The sequence below is a fragment of the Rattus rattus genome, chromosome 3, assembly GCF_011064425.1.
Source record: "Rattus rattus isolate New Zealand chromosome 3, Rrattus_CSIRO_v1, whole genome shotgun sequence".
In the NCBI taxonomy this organism is placed as follows: Eukaryota; Metazoa; Chordata; class Mammalia; order Rodentia; family Muridae; genus Rattus; species Rattus rattus.
Genome location: NC_046156.1, coordinates 64,575,091 through 64,596,393, shown reverse-complemented (window position 1 = coordinate 64,596,393; position 21,303 = coordinate 64,575,091). Strand labels below are relative to the sequence as shown.

The following is a 21,303-nucleotide window of genomic DNA, read 5'->3' as shown; positions in this document are numbered from 1 at the left end:
GCAGCTGATGGAGGCCAGTGCAGAGACCCACAGACAATACAAGGCAAGCTAAAGTTTGTGTCCTCTCAAAGCAGATCTCGTCACTAAGCCACAATTCTCAATGATAATAAAATCCCACAGACTCTTGGCTCCATTTCATTTGTTCCTTCCCAGCGTTCCTGTTGCATGGTTCTAGTCAGAGCATCCTGTTCTCTTTTTGCTTTTTAGTGACTCCTCTGTCCAGACAACCCTTTATAGTGAATCCCTAGGACATTTTAGTTTAGTTTTTTTCCCCCAAAAGGTTAATAGGAAGCTCAACTAACCTAACCAACTAATGGATGGTAAGATATGGTGCTTGGTAGTGTTAAACAGAAAAGTGTCAATTCCAACAGCAACCCTTCCTTTAACCTCAAAATCTAGTTAAGCATAATTACAAGGGCTATGCTTCCTTCCATTGTTCTAGTCTTTATTCGGGCTCCATCAGTCCACTGAAACAGCAGTCTGAAAACAAAGCAAGAGGGGCCAGTGAGCTGGCTCGGAGGCTAAGGCACTTGCCGTCAAAACTGGTGAACTGCATTTCATCCCAAGGACTTGCCATGCATGGCAGGAGAGAACTGATTCCCGAAAGTTGTCTGACCTCACATGTAGGGCACACATGTCCCTTCACATACAAAAATAAATACATAGAGAAAAGAAAAAAATCCCAAGGAGTTGGAGATGACTAAGAGGTTAGTTAAAGGACTTTCTGATCCTGCAAATGGCCTGTGTATGTTCCCAGAGCCTGCATTGGAAGCCCCCAGCGCCTGCGGCTCTACCTGACAGCAGTCGTGCTCAAGCTGTGCTTCACACGTCAGATCCTTAGGTTATGATTCAAAACAGTAGCAAAGTTACAGTTAGGAAGTAGCAACTAAATAATTTTATAGCTGCAGCATGAACTGAGTTACAGCGTCACAGCATTAGGAAGCTTTAGAACCACTGTCATAGGGGCTGGGGATTTAGCTCAGTGGTAGAGCGCTTACCTAGGAAGCGCAAGGCCCTGGGTTCGGGTCCCCAGATCCCAAAAAAAAAAAAAAAAAAAAAAAAGAACCACTGTCATAGAGTGGTGGGGTAGAAATGAAGGCTCCCACAGTGGTCCTCTGCCTCCATGTGTGAGCGTGGCACGGTGTGCCCCGCCACATAAAAAAAATAAATATATTTTTTTAAAAAAACAAAACTCGGGTTGGGGATTTATGGCGCAAGGCCCTGGGTTTGGTCCCCAGCTCTGAAAAAAAAAAAAAAAAAAAAAAAAAAAAAAGAAAAAAAGAATTTTAAAAAAAAACAAAACTCTGGGAGCTGAAGAAATGGCTCAGCAGTGAAGAACACTGGCTGTTCTTCCAGAGGTCCTCAGTTCAATTTCCAGCAACCACATGGTGGCTCACAACCATCTGTAATGGGATCTGACGCCCTGTATTAACTTTCAAGTATACACGCAGACAGAGCATTCATATAATAAATAAATAAATATTTTTAAAAAACCAAATCCTGCATCTATTCTGTTTGAGCCCGGTGTGATGACACAGACCCTTAATTCAGTAATCAGGGGACAAAGACAGGCAGATCTCTGAAAATTTGAGTCCAGCCAGGGCTACATAGTGAAATCCTGTCTCCCAACTCTCCTCAAAAAAAAAAAAAAAAAACCTTTCTTGGCTTGGCTAGAAGGAATGCCTCAGGCACAATAAAAGGACTTCCCTCCCACAAAGCAGTACCTATACCGTGAAACCCACAGGGACACATATCTGTTCAACTCCCACATTTTATTGGGACAAAGAAGGAAGGAGGCAGACCACTGGCACAGGCTCACCCACCAGGGGTGTCCAGGCTTCCATCCAGTACTTAACACAGCAGGAGCACATCTTAAATACAGGCAGCAAGGGCTAGAGACAGACCACAGTGAGGAGACCGCAGGTCCTGAGGGTTGGGGCAAAGGCATGTGTACTATACTGGCACAGTCCACTTGGGTGAAGGTAGAGGTGGGATAGATACTGATTTGCAGATAGGAAGGACAGTGTTCTCTTGTGCAGATGGAGAAAGAGGAATCCTGTGGACAGGAAGTCCTTTTTACATATTTGCAAGAGCAGATTTCACCTCACAGGTGGGTGTTGAGGGAAGAAGGAAAGTTTATTTTAACTGTCCACAGAAATAGATATGGGAAGAAATGTGGGTTTGCAGAAGGAAAAATGCTTCTGGGATGGTCAGTTCACATGGACAGTATTCATGAGCCTAGGAAAAGGAAACAGGCTCAGAGCTACAGAACAAGGGAGGTGTATCCCACCGGCACCAGCCCCTCCACACCATCCCGCCCACAGCGAAGCCAGTCCTCATCCACTGTGGAAATGACACGAAGCACTTCCCCACGCTGGAAGCTCAACTGGTCAGGTCCTGCAGCAGTGTGGTCACAGAGAGCCCGGACTGCCCTAGGGAAGTCAAGAAGAAACATGAAGGAACAAAATGTCCAGGTTCCCAGGCTAGCCCATCCTATGGCAGATTGCTCCTGTTGGTTCAGCCAACATTCGCTAGACACCTGAAGAGATGTGTCACCCATTGACATGTCAACTCTGGGACCCTGGCCTCCTGAACCACAAACCCCACTCTTGAGATACTCACTTGGAAAACTGCACTCCCTTTGGTGTTTGAAATTACACATATGCAAACAGGACGGCCTTCCTCTGCTCATCTGTACCTGGCAGCCCATCACCAAGTTCACTGTGGGCTTCTCTCTGTGCTCCTCAGCTGCATGACCGTCGCCCTGACTTGGATCTTTAGCTTCTCTGGGACACTACATGGAGTCACTTCTCTCCGAGAGCTTCTCTTGGCGCCATTCCCCTCTCCATGTGACAGTCACAGATCTTTCCGAAGCATAACCAAGTGTACCGCTCTCAGACTCTAGCCCCTTTGAGGGTTTCCACTGCCTCAGAATGGCAGACACCCTGGGTCCCTGGCTGGCCGGCTGACTGACCCACCCATCATGTCCCACAGTTCCACTCACCACATTTAAGTCTCCCTCACTGTGACTTCCACTCTCCCTGCCAGACACATGCAGAACCAATACTGAAAACACTGAGCCCCAACCTGGGGATTCCAGGGGTTCCAGAGGACTGCAGTTCCCTTGTCTGCTCCTAGCAGGCTACAGCCATAACGCTCTGAATGACCTGTCTTGTCTGATGTATCAGCCGCACTCATCTCCAGTGGAGATGTGCTTCTTAAAAGAGGGGTACGAACAAAATGGGGTGATTTTTGTTCTGTCTCTGACATAACGCCTCTCACAGAGAAGTGCCTGGACCACACTGAGTAGATGACGATCCAAAGCTTAACTCAGGCAAGGCGTGACAGCACATGCCGGTAAGGCCGACTCAGGTCTCCACATTCTAGTAACAGAAGCTACGTGGTGAGACCCTGTCTCCCAAATACATACAGATCATTTAAAAAGCTTAATTCAAACGGACTGAAAACGCCCAGAAGCAAGGCCTCAGAACACACGTCTGAGCAGGCACTGTACTGCACACCACTAATACCAGCACTTGAGAGGCTGAGACATACTGAGTTCAAGGCCACTTTAGGCTACATAAACACACCTTGTAGGAAAAAGAACCCAGAGTGTGGTAGTATGCACTTTTAGTCCCAGCAAAGATAGGCAAATCTCTGTGAGTTCAAGGACAGCCTGGTTTACAAAACAAGTACCAGAACAACCAGGGCTATACAAGGAAACCTTGTCTTAATTAATTAATAGTTAATTAATTAGTGCCCAATCTGACTATGCATAATACCTTTCTTTAATCATGCAGACAAAGTCTATGAGTTAAAGACCAGCCTGGTCTACATAATGAAACCCTGTCTCATAAAACAGTTTTTCATGTGTTTATTTTTTGTGTGTACAGTATTTTGCCTGCATACATATTCTGTGCACCACATTTGTGCAGGAGCCACAACTGGCCTGGAACTCAAGATACTGCTGTGTCAGGCTCCCAAGTGCAGCCACCGCAATCAGTATCTTCTTTTCCAGAGGAAGAAGCTAAGGGTCAAAGAAATTAGTGCCCCAGCTGTGACAGAAACAGGAAACAGAGAAGCAGCAGAGCCTCTCCCACTGCTCCTGCCCACTCAGTAGGGACAACACACAGGGCACAGAAGATTCTCCCAGCCCTTACCTGTCAGCCTGCACCATGCAGGCTGGTTCCTTCACAGGCTCCTCAGGAGGGACCTCGGGTGGCGTCCCCCTCTTCACCAGAGCCAGCACACTTACTGTTGGGGGCAACCAGCTGGATGGTCTCCTAGAGAGAAGAATGTAGGTCACCAAAGCCATACCACTTCAGAAAAAGAACCCCAGAATCCTCCGCGTGGCACATGGAAACTGGTCAGAGCTGAGGGCAGAGTGGAGGCGGTCAGGTCTATGGACCCATCAGAGTCTACAAAGGTTTAGAGTCATAGCTTAAGTCACCAGACATCACTGAAGAAGCCCCTGCTGGGTCAGGTTTTTTTTTTTTTTCTCTCTCTCTAAAGAGTGAGGTAAATATTTTCAGCTCTAAGAGCCAAGCTGTGAAATCAGGAACTTTGGTTTGGTTTGGTTTGGGCTGGGTTTTGGTTTTTCAAGGCAGGGTATCTTTGAATAGCCTTGTCTGTCCTGAAATTCACTTTATAGACCAGGCTGGCTTCATACACTCCGAGATCTGCCTGGCTCTGCCTTCTGTGTGATAAGATTAAAGGCATGTGCCTTACCGCCTGGCTAAAAAAGGTCTCATTCTTAAGGTGAGGCAGGAGCATGATGGGAAAGAAGTGAAGGAGTGAGCTGAATGGGTAGTCAGGGACTAGAATACAAAGGTATATTTCAGAAGCAGCCATTGTGATGTACAATCACAAACAAAAAAAATTAAAAAGGTGTGCACCACCACCACACAGCTTGAAATCAGGAACAGTATGTAGCCACTTAAAGGTAATCATCTGTGAATGTAACCATTAAAGCCCATGGTTACAAAACCAACTGCCTGCCTATTTATCTAAAGAATCCTGAATGGGGGTTGGGATTTAGCTCAGTGGTAGAGCGCTTGCCTAGCAAGCGCAAGGCCCTGGGTTCGGTCCCCAACTCCGGAAAAAAAAGAAAAAAGAAAAAGAAAAAGAAAAAAAAAGAAGAAAAAAGAATCCTGAATGACCACTGGGAGCGCTGAAGAGACCGGAAGGTCAGAAAGGGCACAATGTGCAGGTGGGTGCCTACCTGGACTTGAAGGCGCCGCTGTCAGTTTCTGAGGAGCACCCAGGCACACCAAATAGCCGCCCCAACCACACGCTTCTGCCTGGTGTGGTTTGTTCCGTGGGTGGAGGTGCCTCCTGTGTACCCTCAGCGGTAGTTCCATGACGCCTGGGTCCCCACCGGAGAAGAGGGAAGCCCTCAGTGCCTCCAGAGGCATAGACCCGAGAAGCCTGGGTCAGCTGATCCCACCAGCTGCCTGGTGGAGGGCGCGTGGAGGGGGTTGAAGAGTCTGTAGTGGCCTCCCCTGAAGTCCCTCGGAGAGTCTGAGCCAAACGTCCCCCCCAGTGCAGCACTGCCTGCATAGTCTGCTGGAGGGCAGGAGGGGGGCCTGAAGGGGCAGGAGCCTGCTGCAGGCCCAGGGGCAGGTGGTGGTGGTGCTCAAAGAGCAGGTCCAGGTGGAAGGTGAGCACCGACAGCGGCTGCAGCAGAAGCAGCAGCTCTGTAGCCAGGGATGGACAGCTACCGCGTGCCAGGGAAAAGAAGCCGGTGGGCAGATACAAGAGGGATAGGAGGCCTGGAAAAGAGAAGCCAGCATCAGCCCCAGACCACCTCCTGCACCAGTTCGAGTCAATAAACATCTCTCAGATCTCCCACTCTGGGTGGACAAAAGAGGCCGGAAGAGTTGGGCTATAGGGCTGACAAATATCTTTCTGCCGGTGCGGAACCGTAGTCTCCCGAGGGAGATTTGTCCACTTAGTGCGGTTAACTGAGAAACATTGTATAGGCTAGAAAGGGAAAAGAACAAAGGGCCAGGAAACACACACAGGGGCGAGGACCTGCCTTTCAGGGTAGAGCTGGAAAACCTCGCTGAGGAAGAGACCCACAGAAGAATTGAGAGCTACGAGGAAGCAAGAAGGGGAGGGGCCTATTCCGGGTGCAGGAAAAAAGAGATGGTCCCAAGGCAAGGAAGACCTCAAGTGGGAAAATATGAAGGGCAGATAGCCTGGACTGACTCTCCTCCCATACTCTTCCCCTGGATGAGTATTCTGCCATCAGTAAGGACCAGCAAGAGAAAGCCTGTCCTCCTCCTCATCTAACCCCACAGTACCATGTCCTCCCATCCGAGCTTCTGACCTGCATCCTCCTGGAGGCTGGAGAACCACAGTTCCAACTGTTTGGTACTGGAGGAGAAAGGAGAAGTGGTAAATTCAGGGAAGAGATTGAGAATGAGGGGAAACACAGGAGAGGGGAGGTCTCTGGAAACAGAGCTTCCACTACTGTGGAAGCCATGATGTGCTGATGATTCCAAGGCCAGAAGAGCAGTAGGGGAAAGGCCACACTCACTTGAGGAGGCCCAAGATGAAGGCGTGGAAGCGGCTGCGGCTGCTACTCAGCGGGGCCAGTCGGCTGACCTGGCTGTACAGAGATCCCATGGAATGTGTGCAGGAACCTGAGGACAGGGGCAAGGGTCAGCCAGGTCCAGGCCCTGTTCCCATCGGATCCCATTCCCTTGTGACTCACCTGGTTTCACAGAGGCCTCCACCACGCTCCAAGGGCTGCTCCTACGCTGCCCGGTAATGAGGTCCTTCCGGAATGGCTTCAGCCCATCAGCCACCAGAGCATGGAGAGCCGGGCAGAGAGTGGTCAATACCAGATGCCCCACATCTGGACTCAGCCGGCTATCCCCCAGTTGAGCCTAGGGACAGAGGCAAAGCGCAAAGCGCAAAGGTCCAGAGGCGTGGCTAGCCAAGTATTCCGACATCCTTCCACTTCCCACTCACCACACTAAATCTTCCAACATCCTCCCTCAAACCAACTCACCTTCTGAACCAAGTTCCTAGCAGCCCCAAAGTGCGAGATGATTTTGTCCACTGAGGCGCTGACAGCTATCAGGAGACCTGGTGGAGATGCAGGGAAGACACATCAAAGCCCCTGGTTTCGATGAGGTTTATGGTGACCAAGGGTCATTCAGAAGGCGGAAGGGTAACTACCTTTCTTCTGCTCCTGCAGCTGGCCAGTCCCACTCTGGGCTTCTGCCATCCACAGCCGCTGGGCCCCCGGAACACCGGCAAACGACCAGGAACTGCGCACTAAGGAAGAGAAGAAGGACGCGATGACGCTTACTTGCCAAGGGTTACACAGAGGACGCAGGCTCCCTTGGTCTCATAGTTTGAGAGTCAGAGAGAAAGAACACAGCCACTTGGGGCGTAGAGCGGAGAGTAGTCTTAGGCAAAGCCCGGCCCTCGCCGCCCCCACCTCGGTTCCCATTGCCCTTCCTCTGGTTAGCCGGGGAGCCACACCGACCAGCTAGCTGGGCCTTTAAGAAGGAAGATGACTGGGCGAGGAAACCGAGGGCTGCACCCACTCCGAGCACGTGGGAGCCTCGACCAATGAAAAGACAGACAGACGGGAAAGGGTGGGGAGTCCTGGAGAACCCACGTAGTCACCTTGCACCTTGTCAATGCTAGGCTCCAGCTTCACCCTACTTGCGGCGGGAGACTAATGGAGGAGATGTGGCTAGAATCTCCTGGGAGGGGACAGTAGGTCCAAACCACCGAGGCCAAGAACTTCCCTAGCGGAGGAATTCCACAGAGGGTGTGACTCCAGGTCCCTAACAATGGACCCCTTAAGATGGGCGGGAGACCAGGTGGAGCCCGCTGTGCAGCGAGGGGAGCAGTCATGCTCCTCACCCCCAGCAAGGCCAGCCTCCCCGAAACTAGTAAGCCCGCTAGGAGTCTGCCCAACTCCAAGGGCGAGACCTAGCCAGGCACCCTTAGAAAAAGGTTAAAACGCAGGCTGGCCCAGTACTGGAGGGACAGCGAGCCGAGGCGCGGCCCGCGGGGCTGGCCCGGGTCCGTCTTACGTTGCCTGGGCGGAGGTGGTGGCCTTCTGGTCCAGCGAGGGGCGGTCGGCGGACACCGTGGTGTTGGCAGCGGGGGGGCGGGAACCTGGCGGGATGGGGGCGCCGCGGCGGGGAAGGTGCTACTTCTGGGGAAGAGCGGGGATAGCAGCAGTGCCAGTTCGGGGCTGGCCAGGCAAGGCAAGGCCCCCCGCATGGGAGGAGAATAGGCTCCCACTGGGGACAGGCGCACAGGCAGGAGCTGCTCCTCCGGGGGACTCGCTGCCCCCAGCAGCCGGAGCCGGGAATTGGGCCACCCGGTCAGAGGCGTAAAGAGCAGGGACCCGGGTGCGCCCGTGCCCCCACCCTCCAACAGGGGGCGCCCGTCGGCCGAGAACCGGAAAACCGGGGGCCGAGGGACTAGCGAGGGACCGGCTGCAGGCGGGATTGGCGGGGCCAGGTGCAGAGGGGGAGGGCAGCGCGGCCAGCCAGGCAAGGAGGGGCGGGAAAGAGAGGAGCAAAGAGTTAGTCCCTTCACTCCAAGATCCACCCAGTTTCCCTCTCCCAGAGCGTGCCCTGGAGATGGGGCGGGGAGGACACTGCAGAAGGAGGGGACCAGGGGCGGACTCAGGACCGGCCCTCCTGCGGGTCCACGCTTCTTACCCACGGCGTGCGCGCGCGGTTCCTCGGGCTCCTGCACGGCGGGTGCCTCCTCACCAGCCGGGGGGCTGGCCGCCCTGCCCTCCTCCGACAGCCCCTCTGCAATAGGCTGCAGCCCAAGTCGATTCTTCTTCCTCCGCGGAGGGACGGGAGGGGGAGGCGGTCGAGGCGGGACCAAAGCCCACCCAGCCGGAGGGTCCCGGGGCGGGACTGGCGGCGGCTGGGCTCGGCTTCGCGACCGGAGTTCCTTGAAGGTGGTGACTTCTCGGGGAGGTGCCAAAGAACCTCCCAAGGACCCAGTCGGCGGGAGCTCAGTGTCGGGCGAGAAGACTATGAGCCAGTCGCTGCGATCTTTCTTGGCCTGCGGCACAAGGGGAAGCCCCGGACCCCGCTTGCGCTTCTGGGCCAGCTCATGGAAGGACGTGATTGTCCGATGGGGCACCGGCTCCTGGCTGACGTCACCTCTCCATCCCCCATCAGTTTTCCCTGCATCTATTTTCGAACCAGAATTGGTGTTCAAACAAGAATCCAATTTCCCAGATTCCGTTTTCAAGCTCGAGTTTGTATTTTCGTCTGTTTTCCAACCAGACTCACTGTCCTCGATGGTTTTCCACCCAGTTTCAGTTTTCTCTGTGTCGATTTTCCAAATGGGGTTGATTTTCCAACTGGGCTCTGCTTTCCCTGCGTCAATTCTCCCATCTTCGGTCTCTGAGAGCTCAGAGGTAGCAAGATCCTGTTCCCCACTGTCTTCCTCCTCCTCCAAGCCTGGGGAAGGTAGGTCCTGGCAGGTGGTCAGGGCGTTGCAGTTCGAGTCCAGATCAGGTCCAGGCGGAGAAGATATTCCGGAGCAAGAATCAGGAGAGCAGCAGACGCTGTCTGGAGAGCAGGTGCTAGCACCCGCTGGAGCCAGAGGAGAGCCCAGCTCCAAGGGGAAGATGCTGGCCTGAGGGTTGGCATCCTCATTACCCGGCAGGTCTCGAGAGTAGACTGACACTGGAGACTCATCAGGGCTAAGATCTGAGCAGGAGCTGAGAGAGGAAGAGCATCCCGGATCTGAAGGCGAGGCAGCCTCTTCCTCCTGGGAGGGGTCCTGCTGGTTTTCTATGCTGGGCCCGTGCTCCTGGCAGCATCTGCATGGCACAGCTGGACTGTTGGAGTTGGCGTCCACAAGGGTCCCGCTGCAAGGCCCCCTGCTTTCCTTGCCCCCTGTGTCCCCTGGGGGCGGGGGTGTGCTCAGAGGCCCCTCTCGTAGTTCAGGACGGCGGGACAAGTGCAGGCCTAGGGAGACGTGCTGGAGATGGATGTGATTGAGGTTGCAGAGTAAAGCCCGCTGAGGGGACAGCATGGTGCCGAGGACGACGTATGGCTTTCAGAGAACCGAGAGGATCCAGCGTCTCACATCCACCTACCTGACAGTACAGATGCAGACCTAGAAAACAGGGGTGGTTGAAACCTAGCTACTGAGATCGCCGGTAAGGGCACCGGAGGTGACTGAGGACTAGAACAGGCCTGGGAAAGACCTGGCTGCTTTGGGAAATATTTAAATGAGATTCAAATCACCATGAACAGGCCATTAGTTTGCACTGCAGCATTTGCAGGTGGAGTCGAACATAACCTCCAGGGAACGGAGAAAGGAGGGTCATGAGAAAATGCGGTTGTACTGATCTCCGCGAGGGTGCGAAGCTTGAAAAAAGTGGGGCCCAGAATATGGGGGTGCGATGCTTGAAAATCGGGTCCAGAAAACACCCTGATTCTTCCTAATCAAGTTCTGTCCTCCAGCCTACCCCTGGGAGGAAGGAGACCCCGCCCAGATGCTCTAGTGAGGTGGATGGTCGGGAATGAGAAGGGTTTGGTTATTAACGCAGGAGAGGGGTCTGGGCTGGAGGAAGAGGAAGCATTCTGCTTGTCAGCGCTGCATCTGCCCCAGTCCCCATTCAGTTCTAGCCTTCAGCCTGTGTCCTCACCCACCCGCAACGGCAAGGTTTATCCATTCACTCTGAGCTCGTCTCCATCTTCCACCCATCACCCGCTTCTTTATTCTTTTTTTCACTGCTCCTCTCCCGTGCCATCCACCCATCCATCCATCTACCCACCCATCCATCCACCCATCCATCCGCACCCTCAGACCGAGCCCTCCTCACCGCAGTCCTCCTGGAATCGCTCCGGCCTTGGCTCGTCTGCGTCCCCGCCCAGCGGGGAACAGAGCGGAGGGGAGGGGCACCAGCAAAACCCGCTGTGGCTGCGCAGCCGCACCCCTTCACGCATGGGCGTGGCATAGCTCAGGACCGCCTCCCAACCTCCACGCCAACACTTGACGCTGTGCCTATGTCACCCATCTAACAACGCAGCAGCTTTGGGTCTCAAGGAATTCTTTTGCCAACCTGGATTCCAAGTTGCCTTCTCCCACCCCTCCATTTTGAACTCCTGACACAAGCATAAAACCACAGGATGTTGAACAACAATTTATTGAGACCCCTCCCTCCCATCCTCCACAATTCGAGGTCACTTTCTCCGCTTGTAGATCTTGTTTGCTAGTTCCAGGAAGATGGATGGGGGCAGGGGCGCAGAGCACTGCTCTATGAGACTCTTGAGGCGGTTGTAACTGTCTTCCTCGTACTTGAAGAACACATTCTGCAGATCCAGCTCCTCGTACAGTGCTTTCACCCGCGCCACTTTTTCTGGGTCCTTCTGCCCATAATTCTCCTGGAAGCAGAGAAACAGCTTTACCTGGCTGGATTCAAAGGCCCTCACTACTCCTACATTCCAGAACACTGGCAAAGCTCTCTCTCTGGGAATCCAATCTCAAGCACTGCCTCCCCAACCCCAAAGTTCAGGCATTGGCTCAGGAGTCTACTTCCTCTATGGTTTCTCAGCCTGGACACCACTGACAGTTACTGGGCAACATGTGTTGTCTGGCACTGTCCAAAATCTTCCTGGTCCTGCCTGCTACCTTCAGCACATACACCAAATTGCACTGAGCTCCCAAATGTCTCCTGGACAGCAAAATCACTGTTCTAACCACTCCTCCCCCATTCCCTCTTAGCAAAGGGACATGCCACCCCCAGGCCCCACTTGGGCACCTCTAAGATCTGGCGCTGCTGAGGATTGGCTCGTAGCAGACACTGAACCACCAGCCAGCTGCATTTGTTGTCCTGGATGTCAGTGCCGACCTTTCCAGTCACACTGGGGTCTCCAAAGAGATCAAGGTAGTCGTCCTAGGGAGCAGGCAGAAAGGAGAGATGAGAAGCTCCATGCAGTGTGGCTGGAGGACCTGTGTACACTGCTGTCTGTAAGCAGGGGAGGGCAGGGGGAAGACAAGGCAAGAGCCTGATTGGGCAGTGAAAAAGAAAAGTGGGCCAAGAATTCTAGAGACAGGACAAAGAGCACAGGAAGGGGAGAAGGAAGACGGAGGAAGAGGACCACCCGGATCCGTGCAGCTTTAAACAGCCATGGGTGGCTATGAGTATTATATAAGGGATGGATGACTGCAGGACATCTTATCTAGGTGGGCCCTTTATATCAGTATCAATTGGCTCTGAGTTTATTATGTGGGCGTTTTGTGGGGTGAGAATTTACTGATATAAATCTGATTAATAAATTACAAGCCTCTAGAGTTTTGATTTTGCCAGGGTACAGATATCTGTGACAGCCAACCGTGAGGTGGGCAGTTGTTAAATGGGGCTGGCGTGGCAGCGACCCGCCATGGGAACTTAGCGAGTCGGGTGGGGAGTGTTAAGAACAAAGGGTTACATGAGAACGCCCCATGGTGCCCGGCGTAGCGTGGGGTGGAAAATCCTTTACTACTTCCCGCTGCAGACCCTTCTACCTGGATCTGGAAGAACTCGCCCATCTCCAGCAGGATCTTCAGGGCGTTAGCATGTTCCTTCTCCCCATCGATTCCAGCCTACAGGGAGACAGGTAAGGCAGCATGGCCACAGCACCCTGCCCTTCCTGACACTTTCCATGGGCTCTGCGTAACTGTAGTCCAACCTCAGCCCCTCCCCGGGAGGCCTAAGGAATGGATCCATTCTGAAGGCATCAGGCCATCTTCCCCTGGGAAGCCATTACAGCTCCATTTCCAACTCCAACCTCTTACAAAATGAAGAGAAAACCTGAAGAGGCCGGCCAGGATGGACCCAAGAGCCACCACCACACCTAGTCTCTTGCTCAGCCTAAATTTTCCTCTGCCCCTCCCACTCAGATAGGACTCAGCTCTGCTCACTTTCCAGTGTCAGAGGGTGGCTTGCTCCAAGTTATACCATCATACCTTGAATGTCTACTCCATGTCCTCCCATCCCAATGCCCCCAAGGGAAAAGAGTGGAGGTGCCACTGACTCACCATGTACATGGCAGCCGCGATAGGCAGGTAGAAAGAGTAGAAAGCTGCCTTGTACTTGACAATAGATTTGTACCTGAGTCAGGGGAGAAGATGCACGCCTAAGGGCAAGGCCCATGCTGAGTGCCTCACAGTCTACACATGGTTGCCAGGGGCCTCACCTCTTTTCAGTGTATCTACCAAGATCCACTTGGCCCTGGGGTGCTGTGATGAGGTCGAGAGTCTGCCCGATCTCAGTCTGATAGGAAGTCTAGGGAGGAACAGAACACATGATTTGTAAGCCAGGCTCTCTCCAGGTTCGGGAAATGCTGGCATATGCTGGCATCCTGGGCCTCATATCCCAAGCAGCTGACAAGTAAGCAGGCAGGAGGGGAGAGAACAACTCCATGAGAGACACACGACAGCCTTCTTCACTCCTCTGCTTGCAGTTGCACCCTTCCCAGCCAACCCTGGCAGCAGCAGAGCATGCCCAGAGGCCAGAGCTATGGTGGACAGCTATGGGGCCCCCAGCCCCACACAGTGCACCTGTAGAAAGAGCTCCAGCAGGTTGAGGTAGTAGGGCTGCTCCCTGCAGTAGAACTTGAGCAGGCGGTAGATGCAGGCTTCCAGAAGCAGAGCATCGTTGATGGCATTCAAGCCTATGCCTGGCTTCTGATACCAGCAGATCTGCCCCCGGCGAGTGTGGGAAGAGTCCATGATGTCATCTAACACGAGGAAGAAAGCCTGGAGCTGGAGAAGGAACACAGTAAGACCCCAGGGCTCTGAAAGGGGCCCTCTCTCAGTGACGGCTGCTGCCCTGGCCACTGCTGTGCACTGGGTGGAAGGGGTGGTTATGGGAACTCTGACAGGTTACAGGACCTCCTCTCAGATCCCATGTCTGCACCCTTATTTTCAGGCTAACAGACTAAAACACAGCTCTGCCGCCTCTAATTGGCTCTAGGACTCCCTCGGTAGTAAGTTGAGTATGAAACACCTTCACGTACCTCACTCTTACCCAAAACATCCGTAACTTTTGTTCCAGTAAGTGACTGTGTCGGCTAGTTTGAGGTCAACTTGACCCAAGCTATAGTCATTTGGCAAAAGGGAGCCTCAACTGAAAAAAAATGCCCTCACCAGACTGGCTTCTAGCAAGGCTGTGAGGCATTTTCACAGTGGGTGCTTTCCCTGGGCAGGCAGTGCTGGGGTGTGTGAGGAGCAGGCTGAGAAAGCTGTGGGAACAAACCAGTCACCATCACTCTGCACGGCATCTGCATCAACTCCCACTCTGACGTCCCTCAGTGACGGGCTAGGACAGTCACACTTCCAGGAGCACCACCCCAAGAGCACCGCCTTGACAATCAATGGCGTCTTCCCTTAGATGAGCCAAAGTCCCTCCGTGGCCAAGGATGTGTACTTCTGCCTTTACCGTTCCTTCTCAGATGCCGAGGTCACAGCTGTCTACTGCCATGTTTGGTTCTGTGCACTCCGAGTGCTGAACCCGGGACCTCATGCTACCACTGAGCCACTCTGCCTGCTGGTAAATGCTCTTCCAGTTCAGCAATGCTGGCTGCTGGCTCCTCAGGTATTCCCAGAGCCTAGCCCTGACCACAGAGTGGTGCCTCCCACGCGCTCTCTATTAGGGAGGTGGAAGACTGAACACTCAACAGCATCCAGGACACTTTTGTGTTTTGAGCCTCGCTATGAAGGCCAGGCTGGCTTCGATCTCAAGGTCCTCAGCCCATCTCCTGAACACTGGCCCACGCACTTTCCGGCAAGGTGTCCGTTTGTTACGTGGCAACTGCTTTAACTGAATGCCTTGGCTTTACTGTGTTAAAGTGCTGAGGATGGAACCCAGGGCCTTACATATGGGATGGAAGGCTTTTGACCCCCACAACAAAATTATCTATTTTTTTTTTTGTTTTAACAAACTTCTATTATTATTGTGTGCAAGGGCACATACATGCCACAGCACACAAATAAAGGTCAGAGGACAATTTCTAGGAGTTGTTTTTCTCTTTCCATCTTCCCATGGATCCTGGGACAGAACTCACTTTGCTGGGCTTTCGACAGAGTGCCTTTACCCACTAGAACCACACTGCCAGGGGGCTAGGGAGATAGCTCAGTGGTTAAGAGCACTGACTGCTCTTCCAGAGGACCTGGGTTCAATTCCCAGCAACCACATGGCAGTTCATAAATGCCTTTAATTCCAGTTTCAGAGATCTGACACCTTAACATAACATATATGCAAGTAAAACACCAATGCACATAGAACCACACTGCCAGCCCCTCACTAGTCAGGGGTGAGGAAGGTGTGTCTCGGTGTGGATGCTCACACGTCACAGCATGCAGTGACATCAGAGGGTGACTTCTGGGAGTCAGTTCACTTCTTACATGGGTTCTAAGAAACAAACTCAGGGCTCAAGAACTTTGACTGATTCATCCTTCCATCCCTATGATTCTCAACAGAAGTCTATCGTTACATCATCCAAACACCACAAACTGGTCTATTTAATAGACCAATAATTTAGTAAGTCAGTATGAGTCAGGCGTGACGGCACACATCTGTGATCCCAGCACTTGGAAGGCTGAAGCGAGATGATCTTGAGTATGTGTGAGCTGTACACAGTGAGACCTTGTCTCATAAACAAAAACAGCCAGGCACTGGTGGCGCTCACCTCTAATCCCAGCACTTGGGAGACAGGGCAGGTGGATCTGAGTTTGAGGCCAGCCTGATCTACAGAGTAAGTTCCAGGACAGCCAGTGAAAAATCAAAAACCAAAACCAAAGGGCAGGGAATAGTTAGGGGATAAGAGCGTGCTTACAATAGACAAGGCCCTGGACTTCAATACCAAATTGGAAACCTCTCACCCACCCAGGAAACAACAAAGTCAGACATTCAAGAGTCAGGACTAAAACAAATCAGAGCCATAGGTGGGGGCACGTACCCTACATTAGGGAAGCAGCTTTCAGTTCACTCTGGAAAATCATTTCATTAAGTGAACATGCCAAAGATCTGAACTGTTTATGTGTGTACATGTGTGCAGTGTATGCATACATGTTATTATATATTTGTAGAATTGTGTGCACATATTATATTGTGCACACGTTTCATGTCTGCATGTGCTCTGTGTACATGTGTTACAAATGAAATCATGTGGAGGTCAGAGGTCAACCTTGGATGTCCTCATTTTGGGGGAATTCTGTGAGATGTCTTCCTCATTTTCAAAATTTTATATAACATATTTTTGGTTATAACCAATCTTTATGTATTTTTTCACACATTTGATAGAAATGAAAAGATAGAAAGGAAAAAAAGAGAGTGACTGCCTCATGAATTTGTGTCATCCTTACAAAGGGGCCGAGCTAATCTTCTCTGTATTGTTCCAATTTCAGTATACGTGCTGCCAAACGGAGGACTACTTATTTTAAATGCATTGGTGCTGGTCTGCAAGTCTGTCTGCTAACCATGTGCATGCCTGGTGCCCACGAAGGCCAGAAGAGGGTGTCAGATCCCTTAAGTCTGAAGTACTAACCATTGAACCCCGGTCCTCTGGAAGAGCAGCCAGAGCTCTTAACCACTGGCCCATCTCTCCAGCCTCTCCACCTTATTCTTTGAGACAGGGTGGTCACTGAAATGGTCAGACTGGCCAACAAGCTCCAGGATCTGCACATCTATCCCAACTCCGGGAAGGGTGCAACAGATGCACACAGCTGTCATATGGATAGTGAGAAACTGAACACAAGTGTGTCTGCCTGCCTGCCCAGCAGGCCTTGTGTGCTTGTGTCTGTGTCACAAGTTGTATGTATGGATGGGCATCTGAACTGGGCGCATCTGTAGCAGCAAGAGGTGAGTATCAGGTGTCCTCGGTTTTGGGAGACAAACCTTTCTGAGCCCGGAACTAACTGACTGGCTAAACTAGCTTGCCAGCGAACTCTGGGGACCCGCCTATCTCCATGCCCCAGCACTAGGTGAGTGTATGTATTACAGATGTGTACCACCCAGCACACACTTGTGTGCATTCAGTGTGGGCATGAGCACAGGGGCGGAGAAGCCAAAGGAAGATGCCAGGTGTCCTGTCTATCACATCAATGTTCCTTTGAAACAGGGTCTCTCTCACTGAGCCAGGCAGCCTGGCCAGCCTCCTGCCTCTACCTACCATGCAGACTCTGTGTCCACAGACACAACTGGGTTTCTATGGCCCTGGCTCACACATTCGGCTCTTCTGATGGCAAATGCTCTCACCGGCCAAGCCATCTAACCAGACTTTAAAAGTCTACTTTCTTTTTTAATGGCATGTCTTCTTTGTTAAGTTTAAGAATTTAAGGTTTCGGGGTTGGGGATTTAGCTCAGTGGCAGAGCGCTTGCCTAGGAAGAGCAAGGCCCTGGGTTCGGTCCCCAGCTCCAAAAAAAAAAACCAAAAAAAAAAAAAAAAAAGAATTTAAGGTTTCTGTTATTTGAAACTAGGGTTTCTTGAGTAGCCCTGGCCGTCCTAGAACTTACTCTGTAGATCAGGCTAGCCTAGAACTCACAGAGATCCACTTGCCTCTGCTCCCTGAGATAAGATCAAAGGCATGGGACACCACCACATGGTGATATTTAAGGTGAGCATTTCTGAAAACTCTCTGTGCCCATCTGTCAGCCCCTGAAGGGATCCACACTGCCCGAACGACTGTAGCACACAAGAGACTCACACAGCAACACAAGCAAGAAACAAGCTTCCGCTCCTCACCAAGGAAGCCCCAACTGTGGGAACTCTGCTCCTCCGACCGCTCTTACCAGTTCTACACACCAGCCCACCATCAGGGCCCGCTGTAGGCTCTCAGCATCCTGTTTCCTCGGTTCCACCAGTTCCTGGAAGGTCTGTACCACCGTCAGACCCCGATTGTACTTGCCTCCTACAGTGTTGTACTCCAGGACCTGAGGCAGGGTGAGAGGACATCAGGGTCCACACAGAAGGGACCTGGAAAGATTTCCCCTTTCCTTCTCCCTCTTTGAACCCCAACTCCCCTTGGGGAGTCCCTGGGTCAGTCCCCTCTTCATTTCTTCTCCAAAGTCCTATAGCATATGGAACCCAAGTACCTGCTACATAACATACCCCCAGTTCTTCCCTCAAGCCGAGAACTTGGACCACCTGCAAACAAGCTTGTAGTGAAGACAAGGGCCCTAGCATGGAGTGATGGCTAACTCCTATAAGCTCAATACTCAGCAGGGAGGCAGGCAGACTGCTGAGTGTGAGGCCAGCCTCAGATACAGAATGAGTTCTGGACAGCCTTGGCTACAGAAAACAAAGAAACAAAACAAAAGACAAGGCTTCTCCAAAGTTAGCCAAAAGAAGGCACTGAAGGGACAGCAAGAGTCAGGGCTACGTCTGACCCTTCCAATGTCCTCCTCCTGGAGCCTTCTCAACTGTGCCTTCTGCCAGACAACAGCCCTAACTAACTAAAGAGATAGCTCTTTAATACCTACACGGTATAGACAAAGAAAATTTTCCTTGGTAAAAGAAAAGACATCAAAAAGATGAGACATTTATAAAAAAAAAAAGAATTCCCCAGGCTAGAAATGGCTCGGCAGTGAAGAGCACTGACTGCCCCTCCAGAGGACCTAGGTTCAATTCCCAGCACCCACATGGCAGCTCACAAGTGTATACACACACACACACACACACACACACACACACACACACACACACACACACACACACAGAGGCAGGCAAAAAGTCAATGCACAACTTTTTTAAAAAAATGTATGTCTTTAAAAAAAGTTTCCTGGGCTGGAGAGATGGCTCAGTGGTTAAGAGCACTGACTGTTTTCCAGAGGTCCTGAGTTCAATTCCCAGCAACCACATGGTGACTTACAATCATCTGTAATGGGATTCAAGCCCTCTTCTGGTGTGTCTGAAGACAGCTACAGTGTACTTATATATAATAAATCTTTTTTGAAAAAAAAAAAAAAAAAAAAGAATTCCTAATCTAGGCATGATGGTACTGTAATTGATACAGCACACAGTAGGCTGAGGCAGGGGGTTGTGTGTATGAGGCCATGTGGGTTTAAAATTGAAACTCTGTCTTAAGAAAATAAACTCAAGGGGTTGGGGATTTAGCTCAGTGGTAGAGCCCTTGCCTAGCAAACGCAAGGCCCTGGGTTCGGTCCCCAGCTCCGAAAAAAAGAACCAAAAAAAAAAAAAAAGAAAATAAACTCAAGAGACTGGAGGGAAATAGGTAACTCAAGAAGAGGAACAGCTCCCTTTTTAGAACAGGTTTTAACAATACAGTAACTTCCCTCAGGCCTCAATGCCAACAGCCTCTTGGTATCTGCTAAGATCCTATCTTATAGTCTCAGGTCATAAAATCAAAGCACTACGTCCAGGGCTCTGCAAAGCTGATGGGATGGTCCAAAGTCAGGGAGCCAAATATCTGGGTGGGTTGAAGTACAGTCGGGACCCACAGGTAAAAACTTTACTTCTGCTCTTATCAAAACCCTGGCGGCGAATCCACACCTCTACTGACTTCTTCAGTCCTGAATCCCTCACCTCCTTGAGCCGGGTAATAGCATCTCCCTTCTCTGGGTGTCCCAGTTCATCCTCAGTCAGCACCTTGACAATCTGGGAGAAGTGCTGGATGAAATTCTGCTTTTCTTGTTTATAAACATCCAGTTTCTGGTCCCCATTCATTCTGACAGAGGAGCTAAATGCTCTGAGGGAAAAAACACACAAATGAGTGAGAGGGTGGCTCCGGTGCTTCCCTCCCCGAAGCCCCACACCCCAACCACACTCACCGAGGCTCCTCTGTCCACACTTGGCACCACCAGCGGGCACTGTGCCAAGCCCCAAGGACTGGACACCCATATGCCAGGGAGGGTCGTTGTAGGTAACCAAGCCACCTCTCCTGGGGTGCCCAGCAGGGGGCTGGCAGCAGGAAGACCCCCAGAGATCTCAGCCAGCGGGACAGGGGCATCCTGGGTGGGCATGGGGGTGGGGGACACCAAGCACTCCCTGCAGGAGCAAGCACCGAAGGCAGATGCTTGGTGGCTGTTACCTAAGGTACCCCGCAAGCCAAGCTTTTAGAATGCATTAGAATGCCCCACCCTGTTTCTAAATTCAAGAATTACATAAATAACACACAGGAAATAAAAAGTATATCGGAGTGACTGAGATCCAATAGATCTTCACTTAAACCGCAAATGGCTAAAACTGAACGCTTTCTACTTCCAAAGCTGCGTTCACTACAATTCGGTACGGAGAATTATGGGATGGAAGGTCCTTAAGTGACACTATTAATGGAGACACCAAACGGAGGTTCGGTGGATATTAGATAGCTGAGCTAAGAGCCAAAACTAGACCCGAAGGGTCCGGGTGTAGGGGAAGGAGAGGAAGGTTCGGGCTCTTAGCTACGCCCAATGAGGGATCTTGAACCGGAGGTGCTGTGGGCTCGTCGTCTGTACAGACACTAGTTATAACCGCAGCCGGCCTCGGAGCGACAGGTGGGCGTAGGGAGGGCTCACAAGAGTAAACTCTCGGCCTGGAGTACGGCGGACTTGAGGAGCAAACCCGCGCAGAGTTAAATACACAAAAGCACAAGCAAACCGCTCGGTCTGGCCCACAGACCCCAAGTCCCGTAACTCCGACACGACTGCTCCTTTGGTGCCTCCAAGTTTCACCGGACCAGAGACAGGAGTAAACCTCAGGTCCTGCCCCAACAATACCTCTCACCTGTGCTTCAACGCGGATTCTCCCGGGGTCCAAGATGTTTGCGGCTTACACCTAAAAGCGGAGCGTGCATCCGCTCAGCACTCTGGGAGTTGTAGTTCCCAGACTCCCGGCTCAGTAGGCAGAACCCAAATATAATACTACGACTCCCAGCCTGCCGCGGACCAAGCCGCAAGTAAGACACTGGTGCCTCAGGATGGGCGTGGCCGAGATCGCTGATTGGCTGAATGACCTCGTGTGAGTATGGGCCTTGTGACGACTGGCCAATGAAAGGGTGGCGCGAGAGCCATCAGCCCACCGAGCGGTGGGCGGTGTCAGTACATCCAGACCAAAAGTCTGAGAATTCGGCTATCTACTTCCTATCTGTAGCACTTCAAGTACTTCTGGCTGATGTTGTTATTAAGATCCTGGAATAACCAGCCTTGCAGCTTCCTATTTCCAACTCTGGCAAAGCACTTCTTACATCTCTGATTCTAGCTAGGTGAGGTCGCTTATTTTTCCAGCCCTTCGAAGTGGTGAGGCAACAAGATCAAAGAGTTCAAAGCCAGTTTGGGTCATATAATGAGTTTTAGACTACTCAGAAGTC

At 51.7% G+C, this 21,303-nt stretch overlaps 2 protein-coding genes and 1 non-coding gene across 11 annotated transcripts; all 3 read right to left on the bottom strand.

Moving 5' to 3' along the window:
- Positions 1-1,753: 1,753 nt before the first annotated feature.
- Positions 1,754-10,943, bottom strand: Rusc1 (RUN and SH3 domain containing 1). 7 transcript variants are annotated; one of them, XM_032898032.1, is made up of 11 exons: positions 10,838-10,942; positions 8,700-10,125; positions 8,061-8,471; positions 7,189-7,287; positions 7,019-7,095; positions 6,719-6,893; positions 6,542-6,647; positions 6,332-6,378; positions 5,222-5,771; positions 4,161-4,283; positions 1,754-2,432 (listed from the first exon to the last, which is right to left on the bottom strand). In XM_032898032.1, exons 2-11 carry the CDS (start codon positions 10,039-10,041, stop codon positions 2,264-2,266), a joined length of 3,099 nt encoding a protein of 1,032 aa, XP_032753923.1. In that variant the 5' UTR covers positions 10,042-10,125; positions 10,838-10,942; the 3' UTR covers positions 1,754-2,263. The 7 variants fall into 7 exon arrangements, 6 of the variants coding, with proteins under 6 accessions (XP_032753923.1, XP_032753924.1, XP_032753925.1 ...); XM_032898033.1 differs by lacking the exon at positions 10,838-10,942 and adding an exon at positions 10,481-10,782; XM_032898034.1 differs by lacking the exon at positions 8,061-8,471 and having other exon boundaries at positions 10,838-10,940.
- A 202-nt stretch (positions 10,944-11,145) lies between these two features.
- Fdps (farnesyl diphosphate synthase) lies at positions 11,146-20,938 on the bottom strand. Of its 3 annotated transcripts, XM_032898028.1 has the most exons (9): positions 20,721-20,819; positions 19,787-20,003; positions 19,542-19,704; positions 17,789-17,929; positions 13,558-13,761; positions 13,194-13,282; positions 12,523-13,108; positions 11,777-11,911; positions 11,146-11,399 (listed from the first exon to the last, which is right to left on the bottom strand). In XM_032898028.1, the coding sequence occupies exons 2-7, from the start codon at positions 19,963-19,965 to the stop codon at positions 12,973-12,975; spliced, it is 912 nt and encodes a 303-aa protein (XP_032753919.1). In that variant the 5' UTR covers positions 19,966-20,003; positions 20,721-20,819; the 3' UTR covers positions 11,146-11,399; positions 11,777-11,911; positions 12,523-12,972. The 3 variants fall into 3 exon arrangements, with proteins under 3 accessions (XP_032753919.1, XP_032753921.1, XP_032753922.1); XM_032898030.1 differs by lacking the exon at positions 19,787-20,003 and having other exon boundaries at positions 20,721-20,938; XM_032898031.1 differs by lacking the exons at positions 19,787-20,003; positions 20,721-20,819 and adding an exon at positions 20,616-20,688.
- On the bottom strand, positions 16,322-16,428 carry LOC116897423. The gene has a single exon (XR_004387465.1). It is a non-coding gene; the product is annotated as a U6 spliceosomal RNA (small nuclear RNA).
- Positions 20,939-21,303: the final 365 nt, after the last annotated feature.

Coding starts and splice junctions, on each gene's coding strand:
- Rusc1 (XM_032898032.1), bottom strand. CDS start 10,041: ATGCTGTCCCCTCAGCGGGCTTTACTCTGCAACCTCAATCACATCCAT. Junction 6,894..7,018: donor CTAGGAACTTGGTTCAGAAG/GTGAGTTGGTTT, acceptor CTCTGTCCCTAG/GCTCAACTGGGGGATAGCCG. Junction 6,379..6,541: donor TTCATCTTGGGCCTCCTCAA/GTGAGTGTGGCC, acceptor TTTCTCCTCCAG/TACCAAACAGTTGGAACTGT.
- Fdps (XM_032898028.1), bottom strand. CDS start 19,965: ATGCCCCTGTCCCGCTGGCTGAGATCTCTGGGGGTCTTCCTGCTGCCA. Junction 17,930..19,541: donor CTATTACCCGGCTCAAGGAG/GTGAGGGATTCA, acceptor ACCCTGCCTCAG/GTCCTGGAGTACAACACTGT. Junction 13,762..17,788: donor TGGGCTGGTGTGTAGAACTG/GTAAGAGCGGTC, acceptor TTCCTTCTCCAG/CTCCAGGCTTTCTTCCTCGT.